This window comes from Ciconia boyciana, chromosome 5, assembly GCF_034638445.1.
Source record: "Ciconia boyciana chromosome 5, ASM3463844v1, whole genome shotgun sequence".
Classification (NCBI taxonomy): domain Eukaryota; kingdom Metazoa; phylum Chordata; class Aves; order Ciconiiformes; family Ciconiidae; genus Ciconia; species Ciconia boyciana.
In genome coordinates this window covers 51,834,590-51,848,342 of record NC_132938.1, presented here as the reverse complement: position 1 = coordinate 51,848,342, position 13,753 = coordinate 51,834,590, and the positions used below count along the sequence as shown (strand labels likewise).

The 13,753-nt window shown below is 40.2% G+C and overlaps 1 protein-coding gene across 2 annotated transcripts in view; it reads left to right on the top strand.

Annotated features, from left to right (window-relative positions):
* SNCA (synuclein alpha) overlaps positions 1–12,707 on the top strand; it is a 70,500-nt gene extending 57,793 nt beyond the window's left edge. Inside the window, exons 3-4 of one of the 2 annotated variants that reach the window (XM_072861614.1) lie at positions 10,989–11,078; positions 12,094–12,707. In XM_072861614.1, the coding sequence (XP_072717715.1) occupies positions 10,989–11,078; positions 12,094–12,126 (123 nt within the window). In that variant the 3' untranslated portion in view covers positions 12,127–12,707. The remainder of the gene's footprint in view (positions 1–10,988; positions 11,079–12,093) is intronic. The other variant, XM_072861613.1, reaches the window with a different exon arrangement.
* The last annotated feature ends 1,046 nt before the right edge of the window (positions 12,708–13,753 follow it).

Below are 13,753 nucleotides of genomic sequence, written 5' to 3'. Positions count from 1 at the left end.
TGGTAAAAACGGTGCAGTAATAATTCCCCTTTGAAGCTCCATCTGTGGCTGAGGAGATCATCAGCCCACGTTGATTCAGGTAGTTTTCTGACATGAGACGCCGCTGGGGCTTGCCCTCCTCCTCCTCCTCTATCAGCCTGATGAGCAGTGTCTCTGGCCGACTTGACTCTGCTCCAAACAACAAGCAGCCGCATCCCGACTCTAGCAAGACTTACCTTGTGTGCCATTCTTGTAAACGAGTACCAGAGATACAGGGTAGTGGATGCTCAACAGGTTAGGAAACTGTATGGTGTGAACAGAATGAGCTGGTTTAGTCCAGAGAAGGCTGAAATGAGTCAGGATAACAGTCTCTCCGGTATCAAACCCTTGCTACAGAGAGAAAGGGGGCTGTGTCCACTGGCAATAGGACTAGAAATACTGGCCCTAAATGGTAGTGAGGGACGTGGAGGTTAGACACCAGGAGAGATGCTAATGGTGACGGTAATTAAGCGCAGGAATAGATTGCCTGGGGATGCTGTGGAATCTTTGTTACTGGAGGCTTTTAAGGTGGCTTTTCCCAGACATCTGTTGGGAATGACTTAGGGAAAGCTAAACCTACCTAAAGCAGAGGTGCAACTTAGATGACTCCTCAAGGCCATCCAAACTTGCATGCTTATGATTTTCTGTATATGAAGAATCAGTGAAGATTTTTATGGTATGTATCCCCTTTCAGAACAGCAGCAGGTATCTGAAAAGAGGATCGTAAAGACAGGCTGCTCTCAGTGGTACAGATTGTGAGTACATAAATGGCTTAGTGAGGAGAAGAGTTACACCAGGCATATACTGACACAGATAAGAGCAGAATTTGGCCTGGGAAAGGCTGTTGTGCTTTAAACTCCACTCTCATGCAGTGTAGAGGATAGCAGACTTCAGTCTGATGCCTTCCTTCATCTAAGCCGGAAATTAAAAGCAAAGGTAACAGTAACAGTGCCAAGGGAGGAGGGAAAGAAAACACAGATACTCAAGTATTGGATATTTAGGTACTAGTCCTTTAAGAGTCTCCTCACCTTCTACACTTTACTGAGTAAACTTTATTAAATAATTCTTTCCACTTAGTTAAAAAGAATTATTTCTTCTTCTACAGGAGAAGAATGAGCGGAAGAGATGTTTGTGTTTTTTTCCAGTGAACTGCGAAGTAATCTTTCCCAATGCAAGTGAAAGCTCTGAATAGTTATATACTTGCTTCCAGATGAAGAGGGGTACTTCAGGAATACAAATTTTAAAATGCAGGCTGACTCTCTAGTCTTTTGTAGTGTTTGATCTGCTGCTGAATAGATCACAGTTGCAGGAAATACTCCTGAAACCTTTATAGCTCAAATAATTGTTGCAAAAGTTTTTCAGAGCAAGTGCTGGTTTCTTCCTTAGAAGAAACATTTTAAAATTCCCCAGCTAGGTAAAGTGCTGTAATAGATTGGAATTGAAGGAACGCTTTAGAGAGATGCTCACTGATAATTAACCACTTCACTAACCGCACGTCCTGTCACTTAATTACAGCCTTTGAAGGTGACCAGGAGAAAAGTGAAAGGGAGAAAATCCTACCCTCTTTCCACGACCTGCAGAGCTTGCTCTCGCTTTCTTTAAAAACTTCCTTGGAAATGAGTGAAGTTACTTCATTGCTTTGTGAATACACTCACACAAGATGGGGTGCAGAACCGAAATGTGTGCTGTCTCTGGGGCTATGTGTAATGGAGTGGGAACTCGTGCTGTTCGTGATGCTAGAGGGTGGCTGGTCCTGCAGTTCTGTAGGGGGGACTTCTTCTAAGACTAGTATAAATAACTATGGTTTAGAGATTGCTCTTTCAGGTAATGCAGCATTGAATTAGCTGTTTGCGTGAGTGGAGAATTATTCTAGAGGGAACTTATTTTCCTCCTTTAATTTTGTCTCTTAGGAAAGCGAATATATACTCATGGAGTGTGTACAATAACTTCTTTTGGAGTTCATCTCTACTAAAAATTTTTGTAATGTGGGAATGTGATTATGATATCCAAGCAGTTTTAAATAAGGTATGGTAAAATAACTTTGCAGCTTTGACTGGGACCATGCTGTTTAAAATCCTCTTTACCAACTTAATGGAGCCAAATCCGAACAAGGTTGCTTATTTCTATGCTGACTGCAAAGCTGTTGTGTACCATTGTTTTAGTTAATGTGATCAGCCAAGATCACGTATTGTTATGATCTAGTGTTATTTAATGAAGACAAAGCTCAGGTATCATCCTTGGAGGTCATTCTTGGTGATGGATTCATACAGATTGGAGAATCTTCCATTGCTGCAGGGGGACAGATGGGTTTAGCTAATCCCATGGAGCTCCTGACAGATGTAGGGCCAGGCTGTTCTTAAAGACTTCTAATTAAGGTGATTCCTTTAGGATGATGTAAACCTAGTTCACTTATGCTTTCCTGACAGGTTCCTTCATCTTTCCTCTCTATTCTAGAATGTGATCATTCCTGCTGTTTTCCTCTGGGATCTCCCAACATCCCCAGCAAAGGGCATTGTGTAGACTGAATTCTGTATTCGGAAGGCACCCTTGGGCTAGATTTGACCAAGTAGATTACCTCACAGGCCTTGTTAATACATGAGAGAATGGCTTGCCTTTTTTGCAGTAACATGGCTTTGCTGGCTTATGTTATTCTTTGACTTTGTAATTCTTTTCTGTGCACCATTTGCCCTTCCTCTTTGATTTGGTGAGTGCCTAAGTGCAGCATATTAACACCTTTTCCTGTTGAGCTGCATCTTATTTATTTCAGTCACTTATTCAGTTTTGTCAAGGTATCTTTGAATTATGTAGTAAGAATAACAAAAATAAACTCAGGCTGTTTATTGTTCCTTCTTAATGCGTAAGGCAGAGCATGCAGTTAACTCCAGTCCTTGATCCTTCTTCCAAATCCTTATTGAAAATAATGGTATTACTGGACTCGAGATTTCTGTGAAACTGCACTCTGAAAGTTCAGTTTTGAGAATTCAAATCACGACGTTAATAAGTGGATATTGTTCGAGCAGATCAGTTACCTTAAAATATTTTTATTGACCTATGCTTCTCTGCCTTGTTCAGGAGAATGTCAAATGAGGCACAGCTGTGACCACATCCCCCTGATGTGACATTTAGTTAGCATGTATCATTCCCACTATTTTGCAATTAGAAATTACTTCAGTCTTTCTAAATGGTAAGCTCTAGCTTTTTCTTTCCCTACCTGTGGAGTTTTCAATGTCACCATAGATCTGGGAAGCTGAAAAGGATGAAGCTGAAAGGACTGTGTATTCTGGATGCATTTACATGCGTTACTGATGGCAAATTGACTCAGTCCCTAGGCAACCTGTTATTTTAAGTCACCTGCTATTAACGCACGTGTCCATCACTTTAGAGCTTGTCTGACCTGGGCAATGGGCGGGTTCTGCATGCAGTCCGCATCCATTTATCAGCAAGTAACAACATACCAGCAGCTCTAATTAGGTGACTTTACCAGCCTGGTTAATGCAAAACATGAATCTGAGTTTGAGGAAAGTTGAGCGCTCGCAGAAATGTTCCTGTTATACTCTGAACTGAGTTGATTGTAAAGATTACTTTACAAGTAATACTAAATGGGGAATTTTAAAGGAAGGAAACAAAAATATACACAGTCTATGTTGTATTGAAATTTGTTTTTCTAGGCGTTTACAACAGTTCGTAAATTGTTGTAAACAGCCAGTATTTCCAGCTATTTATAGACACCAAGATGGACCTGTAACCAGAGACACTTAGACAGTCTTCACGTTCGTTCCCCTCTCCATAGGCCTCAGTCTTTATCCTTTTCACTTTTGTCGTTGCCAACTGAAGGGCATAAAAACACGAATCAAAATGCAGCCTGTAGCACTTGCAGGCACTATGTTAGCCTTTCACTGGAATCATGCTATCGTGCTGACATTTATTTGTTTAATTAAATGTCTCTTCTTCACTTCCACTCTCCATTTAAGAAGGAGGGCAGTAGTCCCATTTCATTATTGGTACTCTAAATGAATTGTGCACTGCAACAGCTACTTTCCTTCACACATAATGGTTTCTCATCATTTCCTTCACTTAGGTGTTTAGCTTAGGGATAATTAAAACAGTTTACTTCTTTCTAGCTAGTGCACAGATATGTCTCCTCTCTGTATCTCTGGAGTAAAATAAACTGCTGCTAAGGCTTTGTCATTCACAGCTGAGGCTTGGAGGCACTGACTATTGCAATGAGTGAGCATGAGCTTTAGAGCATCCTAAACTGACCCGGCAACTCAGTTATAACCAGTCAGCTCCACATACTTAATACCTTAGGGCTAGGAAAGTAAATAAATTGAGGCCATTTTATCATTTCTTTGTTTTGCATGTTATTGGGAATTTGCTGTTTTGTTCAAGGATTTTTCTCCCAGCGGGTAAGTTGGGCTTTATGGTCAAAATACCTGTAAAAAATAAGTTACCAAATGGAGAAGACAGTTCTTGTTCACTTAGGTCCAATATCCAGCCCCTAAGTATCCTGGTATTTGGTGGAGAAGAAAGAATACAAATTATTTTCTTTTCAAAGGGGAATTTTAAGCCCATTGGCACAGCAAATTGCTATTCAGCTTGTAGCAAGAGGTGAATTTGGACAGTATGCATAACAGCTGCACTGAGGGTATACAAAAGGAATCCCCAAATTTTTCTTTAAGCTCCACCTTATAATGACTGACAGTTCCTGAAGAAAGTTCTTACAGGGTGCATAATACCAAAATGAAATGGGTTTAGTCAGGCTGGAGGGATATTCAGTTACCAGTTGTAAGGGCTTAAGGCAGCCCTGCTATAGGTTTGGGATGCGCTAACAGGCATGAGACCAACAGCTTTAGGGATAAACAATTTATCTCTAAATAATGGCATGGTAATAAAGACAGATTAGTAGTACAATTATCCAGACTGTAACAACAGCAAATTCAATAATTCACTAGTACTGGGCTAGACTTAATATCCGGGCTCGCAAAGATGTGCATGACCATGGCTATCAGGCGGGAAGCAGGCATGGCTGCTTCTCTGGACGAGCTACTCGGACCAATTGATGAGCTCGGGGAATGCCAAATCCCTTTCTATTGTTGAGTGAAAGCCCTGTTTAGGCTTGTTCAGCAAGCATCACATCCCACCTCTCTGCCAGTTCTGTCCTTGGTGTGCACAGGGCTTGGAAATACAGTATAAGGCAATACTACCCTTACTCCAATCTATCAGTACATGGTAATTTTGCAAGGTAATAATGCTATTGGATGTGATTTTTTAAATTTTCTTTTTTTACATTCTTATTTTTATTTCAAGCTCCCCCAGGTACCAGCTGGTGTGTATGTGCAACAAACTGGACTATGTTAAAAATGTTAACCCCCCACTTCATTGGGGGTCTCAAAGGTCTTTCCAAAAGAGACTTTAAAGGTCTTTACAAAAGAGGCGTACCAAAATTATCTTGTAAACCAGCTTTTTCCATATTCTAGTTCTTTTTCTGTTGTGCCTTTTATCTTGATTCACAGCTAGTCAATAATTATAAAACACTCAATAACAGACTGGCAAGTGATGTGGTGTGACCAGTGCTCATTGAGTTTATAATAATCTATTTTGTTGAAATTAACTATGACTTCTCATGTTATATTAATTTGTTAGGTGTTTGAGGCACCTTATTTTTATGTATATAATTGGTTGTGGACAGTAGAGCTTTCTGCTAGAGAAACAAGCCTCCCACAATATCTGCATGGGAAATTTCATAGAGGTCTCAAGAACAGACAGAAAATCAGCAAGTGTGAAACAGCATGAATGTGAAAGTTTATGGGGGGAGCTTATCAATTTGTATAAATACCTGATGGGGGTGGTGGTAAAGGAGATTGAACCAGACTCTTCAGTGGTGCCCAGTGAAATGGCAGGAGGCAGTGGGCACTAATTGAAATGCAGGAAACTCCATTTAAACGTAAGAAAAAGCTTTTCCACTGTGCAAGTGGTCAAAGAGTGGACGAGGTTATCCAGCAAGATCGTGGAGTCTCCATCTGTGGGGATGGTCAAAACCCAACCAGGCACAGCCCTGCGCTAGGTGGCCCTGCTCTGAGCTGGGAGGTTGGACTAGCTGATCTCCAGAGGTGCCTTCTGACCTCTGTGATTAGTGGAAGTGACTGCCAGGGTGATATCCTCTTGCCAGTGTAAACATTTTAAGAGCTGACACTTTGATAGCCTGGCTTATTCCTCACAGAATATGGAATCACTCCAGCAGGAATTAGTCTCCAGTAATCATGTGAATATACATGACTGTAAGACTCCTTCAGCATTCATAATGGAAAGAAAAACCATGTTACTAGCCAGAGAGATAGTAAATTATAATGCTTAGATAACTGCTAAATTACAATTACAGTGCTTCCTTTTGAAGTTGCTTTTGTCCGTGACTTGAGGTAAAATAATTTATTTTTGATGGCAGTAACTTGACGTTCAAAGACACGTCACCGAGAGGACTGAATGCACGCACCTGAAGGTGACCATTTTGCCGCATGGTGCTGCCCTAGGTGTGGTACCATGAGCAGACCACTTGGTCTGTTTCCCATGCGTTAGATGATCTTAAACAGTTTCTCCCCTTCCACCAAGAGGGTTATGAGGTGGGAAAGAGGGTGAAGGGAAAGAACAGGGTGTGATTTTCACCAAAAACACTGAACTAAGAGAAACCCATTTGGTGATGTTTTCCTGCTAAAAGGAATAGGCCTGAAGTTTTGGCAAATACTCTATAATTTAAACAGGGACAGGTCTTCAGGAGACCTTTTTAATTAGTTTGATGAAAATTTTATTGCAAAAGTGGGTCATTTCACACTGTCACACACATTGCTTAGCAGGATTCATTCCCACAGAGGAGGAGGAGTCAACATTTTGGAGCCACTGCAGCAAATAAAATAGGAAGTTCTACTTCACATCTTATTTTTGCTGCTCTTGTATACCAGTTATTTTATACCTGTTTCTTGAGTCAGAACTGGCATCTAGGGTCATGCAAATGTACCACATTAGAATGGTGGGCCACTGGCTCCCCTTTGTTTATAAACTGACATAAGTTGCTCAACTTATGAGCAACAGTGTGATTTGGGAGGGCAGGCGTACACCGTAGCCCTTCATTCTCAGGGAAAGTGTGGGTGGGCTTGCAAGGTAGCCTGGTGGCACGTAGGTTTTGGGCCGTACAAGTCTGATAGTCATGAAGCTTTGTCAAGGCAGGCAGGAGTGCTGATAGCACAAACTGATGCCAGGGTTGGTAACTGGGAAGGGCAATGTGGTGTGCTCTGCTCTGGCTAGCTGCAAAAGCTTGCTTTCCATAGCATGGGGTCTGAGGGCACAAGACTCTCTGGAGAATGCAGAAATATGAGTCTTAACCAGAGTGTCCATGCTTCAAACCAAGAGCATTTGCTTTTTCTTAAGGGAAGCCTCAGTGGACAAGCAGATGTCCTCACCTCACCATTCTTTTAACACCTTGTTTATTGTGTGAGTTGTAATTTTCCCTCTTTAAAGTGTTTTCCCTGCAAAAGAGCTCATGCTCCTCAGTTAAAACCTGACTTCATCTCTGAGAAGCTTTTGTTTAGCTTTTCAGATCTTCTAATAAAAAGCTTTCCCTCTGGAAATGCGCTTCTATATGGTTTAAAAATAGAGGTGGCAGCTTCAAGAGAAAAATGTGCCTTTCATACTAAGACAAGAATTGGTCTATTGGGTGTTCTTCCTCTTCCATAACTGAATTAGGATATGGAATTATTGATCATGAGAACGTAAAATTGCATTTCTTCATTTTAAAGGAGGTAAATAATGATACAAGGTGTACCTTAGATGGCTCTGTGTTACTGGGGGTGGTTGTTTACTTTTGTAATATCCTAACTTCGGAGGAATGGTACATTGGAAGCAGAGGGAGCCACCATTTAAATTTGTGGTCACCTATGCTATACATTTACATGTAACAAATGTGACCTTGAGTAATGTCATTCTCATCTGCACTGCAGTGCCACCAACATGAAAGGTGGTGTTTGTATTACTGTTTGCAGCTGGACAAAGGTGATAAGCCTTTCCCAGGCAAAGAGTTCCCTTGATGGTTTGGTATGGCTTATGATTTGCTCCATTTGAAAAAATATTGGTGTTGTGATTGATGTTGTATTTTACTAGTGCTGCTGGTTGTTTTATTTGAAGCTGTAGAGGAATCTCCATCCTGAACTCGCTGAAGGAACTTGAGAAGATGATAAATTCAGCCTTTTTTAGGCATTGTGTCTCTCTAATCCTGATGGGCAGTCCAGACCCGTGGCAGAGGTTCCTAACAAACAGCATATGAGCTTTGAAGCTCTTCTTTGAAATTCGGCAGGCAAATCTTTTTCTTCGTTGTTACTAATGGTCCTGGCAGTTTCACTTGCCATCTGTTTTCCTGCTACAGATAACATTAAGCTGCATGCTTTCTTCCTCGTGCAACCTCAAGACTGATTTTGGGCACAGTTTTAGTTGATGTACCGATTGTTAGCTGAAGCTGTTCCTTAATGATAGGGGGAAGCAGAAATTAAATTATATTTGGATTAAACAGGAGAGCAGTAGACTGGAGCTGTAGGTCCTTAGAGCTGATATGTTAGATCTAGTGCACAGTAACAGCTTTAAAATTTCCATTGCACACACTATTTAGCTATTTCAGCCAAAGCTGATAGGGATTGAGCTACTTCTCATAAAAGTAAACAGGCATACATACTCCTAAAAATTTGTTTAGAAGCTAAGGTAATTAAATATTGCACATCATATAATCTTAGGAGCTCTAGTGTTTTGATAAGCCAGGGCAGAACTGTAATTGGGCCCGGTTGTTCTGATAATTTCATGCTTGAAAAGTTACCTGTCATGTTGAACATCCAAAATTATTAGTTCTTCTGGAAGACACAGGCCTAAATAAAGATATTAGTAACCTTATTCATCAATGTCCCTTGACTTTTGGAATTTGTCTGTGTTATCTACGCCACAGAGCAGCACAGGGTGTTAACTGATAGCAGGCACATGCATGGAGGGAACTTGGCAGAATAGTCGGCATTGATTCCACATGGACTATGCTGTTTGCCTCTAAAGGAAAAGGATACCTGGCCCCACTGAGAAGCAATGGGACCAGATATCTTCATACTGGACCTTTTAATAAAGTCTGAAGTAAGAGGTAGAGGGAAGAATCTACATTATGGAAATAAATTCTGCACGTCACGGACTTTGATGATGAGGGTGAAAAACATGTGTTACATGCACATGCATCAGTGCCAGAAGAGGTGACCGAACCAAGGAAGAACAGGATTTGTATCTGGCAGATAAAGTCACAATTTGTGCATGGAGAGATGCAGCGAGTGAGGCACAGAGTATCATGACTACGGCCACCTGGTTAAACCACAGAGGGAGCTGACACGTGGCAAACGGTGAACAGCAGAAGCATGATAAATGCACCTGTTTTGCGTATTATTTTCTATTTTGTGTTAAACTCACAGAGGTGAGTTTCAGGTTTAGCTTCTCTCATGTTCATTTTATCTATATCCTATATTTAATTTAGCATCACTATCCTAAAAATTGCAGACTTCGAAGAATCACCTCATTAGTCCGATTTGTGACTGACAATTTTGTGTTTCTGTCTACGCTACCAGCCTGCAGGGGTTTTTTTAAGTGAATTTCTTCCTGAGTGTCTGTAATTGTTTTTTTAGTGCATTTCTGTCTAGATTGGCAACTGGTATAAATCAGCATAGTCACAATAGTTCCATGGAGCTAGTCTGCCTGTTTTCATATCAGTTTTCTTACAGTTCAGGATGAACTCCAGCAGTCTTTGTTCTGGCAAAACTCATGTTTCTTCTCTGTGAACTTCTGTAGTAACAACTACTACAGGAATTGGTCCAATTGGAATGTTTTTTTCCTTTATAATTTGTGTTTGTTTCAGATGGTAAATAGTATCTAGAGTTCTAGGACAGCACTTAAGTAAACCTACTCAGCAAGTTATTCCTTATACCATTGCAAACCCATTAATTCCAAGAGGCTCTTATGAAAATTGCTATATAAAATAGAAGTGCTTCTATAATGGTCCGTAACAGATGCCCAGAAAAAGTGTAAGAAGCTGGGTATCAGGTAGTGCCATGTATCATATACTAATACTGCATAGAGTAACATGCTGGTTGGCATAAGAAAGCATATAGAGGTGTGACCCATTAAAGGAAAAAAGCTTTTCCCAATACAGTTAGATTCTAAAACCGAAGAAAAGAAACCAGGATGCAATAGTCTGAATTATAATAGTTCTCCCTTTTTTGGCCAATTTGAAATATATTTCAAAAAGGCTAAAACTGTAAAATAAACAATGATTTATGAAAGGATTGATGTGTCTATACCATTAAAAATGTTTAATTGAATTAATAACATTAAAAAATTGAATTACTATTTCATTTGTGTGTCTTGATCCTACTCAGTTCTTTTGGCCTGCTTTTACAATTACTTTTGCATACCTGTGACTGTATTCCCCCAAGCAGTTAAACAGAAATTAATGTGATAACCTACTTAAACAAATTGTGTGGGACTGTGTTTCCCAGATCAGTTTCTTAAGGAGCAAAAAACTTGTTTTGATTTGCTTCATGACTTGACCAAAGCATTTTCTGTGGGATTAAAATATTTTCCAAAGATACTCAGCAAGTTGGTGGGTGTACCGTTCTTTCGTTCCGACTGACTTCTTGGCCTGTCCATGGCAAGAGAGAAATGGGGCATCAGCACTTCAGCTATTCAGAAAGATGATAGTAGTCATTCTTGTGGATACCCCTGTGGAACATGAAGAAGATCTCTCTGGATCTGATGTCCTCTAGTTCTTCACAACCCCTGGCGACATCCCGCAACCAAAGGACAGGCCAAGAAGTCAACCACTGATCGGGAGGAAAGACACGCTTTGGCATAAATGACAAGGCAAGCAGTTACAGTCTGTCACTTTTCTTTCCCTGTTTTAAATGTAGAATGAAGAAGGTTTCCTGCAGGAGGGAATGGTGAATAATACAGATGTTCCTGTGGATCCTGAGAATGAGGCTTACGAAATGCCTCCAGAGGTAAATCTGTTGTGGCGTTTGCTGTGAATGCACGTAGGAGGAGGGCACGGGAGGGGGCTGCACGCTCGAGTTACGTTAGCCTGGCACAGGCTGATGCTGTGAGCTGCAAGGGCACAGCAGAAATGCGGTCTCTTTGGCCAAGATCTCCCAGAGGTATAGTGCTGGGAATCAGAAAATCCGTTGCTTTCTTGATAGTAAGGAAGTTTAACAGGAAAATATCGTGTGTGTTTCGAAATACTTGTGCCTGGGTTTCTGAGTAATCCACAGTAAACTTGTATCTTTTTCTTATGTTTGATAGGGAATATGGGAAAAACGGCATCTTCATAGTTTGTTTCAATAGCTTGGCCATTTATCAAAGCATCATGCTTTGTAAAACACGATAATTCATTGTTATACTCTTCAGTTAATGCAATTATGGGAGTAATTTATTTTGTTGTTTTTCCTAAACCTGCTATCTAAAATATAACTACAATGTCTGGCATGATGCATTGGTACTTAGAGTGGCAGTTTTACAGTAGTGCAGATAATTAGGCTGAAAATGAGAGGTATAAAACATTTAGGCCATGATCCAGTAAAAGACTTAAAGGCATGCATGATTGCGAACACCTTTAATATCACTGAAACTATGGGGGCTGCTCACATACTGGTAGTTAAACACACATTTAAATGATTTACTGACTCGTATGAGTATCTGCAGCACCTGGTATGCTGTTCAGCCCAGAGGTAGTCCTCCTCCCTCTCCAAGGGAATTGCCATGGATGGCCTCCTGAGTTCCTGGCAACATCAGCTGAATGATGTGTTAACCACTGTAAAAGCCTAATTCTCCTGTAAATACCACAGCTGGTAAGGTATGGTATCTAGAAGATGTGACAAAATAATAATAAATGGCAAGAGCCTGATCACATGAAAATCCATAATATTTTGGCATTGAATCCACTAGGACTAGAACAAGCAGTGACAGTAGGATGTATTAATCTAAAATACTAGTAGGGCTGATTTCTGCTCTCCTCATTAGGAAGAGTATCAAGACTACGAACCTGAAGCATGAGAGTCCTTTCCTTCCTTTATATCTCCTGACATCTACTAACTACTAAAGACGTGCCATCCTGTACAAGTGCTGAGTTCCAATGTGCCCGGTCGTAAAATTTTTTTACAGTTTTTACGGTGTATTTTGAAGTCTTCCATCAGCAATGATTGGAGTATCTGTGACTGCATCCACCTTGTTTCAGCATTTCCCTCCTGCTGAAATGAAAGCTGGTTGGCAGGGTCATTGTTGTGCTGTGGATATTGTGGCTTCAAGTTTAAAAGTTAAAAAATAAAATATTAAATAAAAACACCTAAGTGTCTACCGCTTATTTCTAACTCTGTACATGTTTTGTTGATAGGCTGTCAGTAATTTGATATTGTTTATGATACAATTTTTATTTGTTTCCTATGACTATTCTTTCTGTGCAGAGATGACTTGTTGTGAGAGCTTTATATATATGCGTATGTATTATACATATAAAATAAAGTAATTGAGCATGAACTATGCACCTATAAATATTAGCTGTTGAAATTTTATTGTTTTGTGATGTGTTTTATTAACTTGTGTCTGTAAATAATGGTGTTCAACTGAAGCAAATAAAATGTAACCCATTAAAAATGAGTTTCTAAATTAGTGATGATTTATAATGCCTTCTTTCCTCTCCAAAAGCCCCTGTTAAAGCATTCGGGTCGTGTTGCTTCCTGTGAAGGAACTGGAGGAACAAAACCAGCAAATGGAAGCCCATTCTATACAAAAAACAGGGTGAAGAATGCGAGTATCAGGGCTGGTACCTCAGCTGGAGTAAATTGTTGACAAATTAGATTCATTTGTAGTGCCATTAATAATGGGCTGCAGCAGATTATCAGGAAATCGTGAGGCCCTTTGAAGAATTACTGTTTCAAGGTTGTTAAATTGCTGGGCTATACAGAAGAGTGGTGGATTAGTTGCAATCAATTTGTCTTGTATAAAATGCCATTTAGCAAAAGGACAGTCTACTGTCTGTTTTTAGACACGGTAATTTTAGTTACTATGTTGCCTGGATACTTTTCCATATAGTAAAAAGATTTAAATGTGAGATGTTTTTACTTCTCATGTTTTATTGTCTGTTATTTTGAATCAAATGTTGCCTTTAACCTGAATGATACAGTGTGGTTTTGTTTAAGGTTCTCGAATCCTGAGTAGGATTTTGAACTTCCCTTACAGCTAGTCTTTCCAGTGCTCTGGGGCATGGATCTTAAAACAGGTAAACATCATTGTCTGGTTTTGTAAATGGGGAAACTTAGGCACAGCCACGTAATGCGTGTCACTGGTATGTACAAAAAGAGACCCAAAACCCTGGAGGCTGAACTCTCCAACTTGTTCTTGAACTGAGCTCCTTTCTGGCTTTCTGCAACCTTCGTGGTATTAGCATGCCCAGTGTGCAAGAGATCTTTCCAGCTGTGTACCCATTCCAGCTCTATACAGTAGGAGCTGGTGGTGTAGTACTGTGAGCCAAAATCACATAAACATATTGGTTTCGCCATGCTTAGAAAACCGGAGCTTCAATTTCCCATGTCATCCCCCAGTCCCAACCACATATTTCTAAGGAATTTAATTTATTTCAGAAGAATTGCTATCAAGCTCTTTTTTCAAAGCAATTAAAAATCCC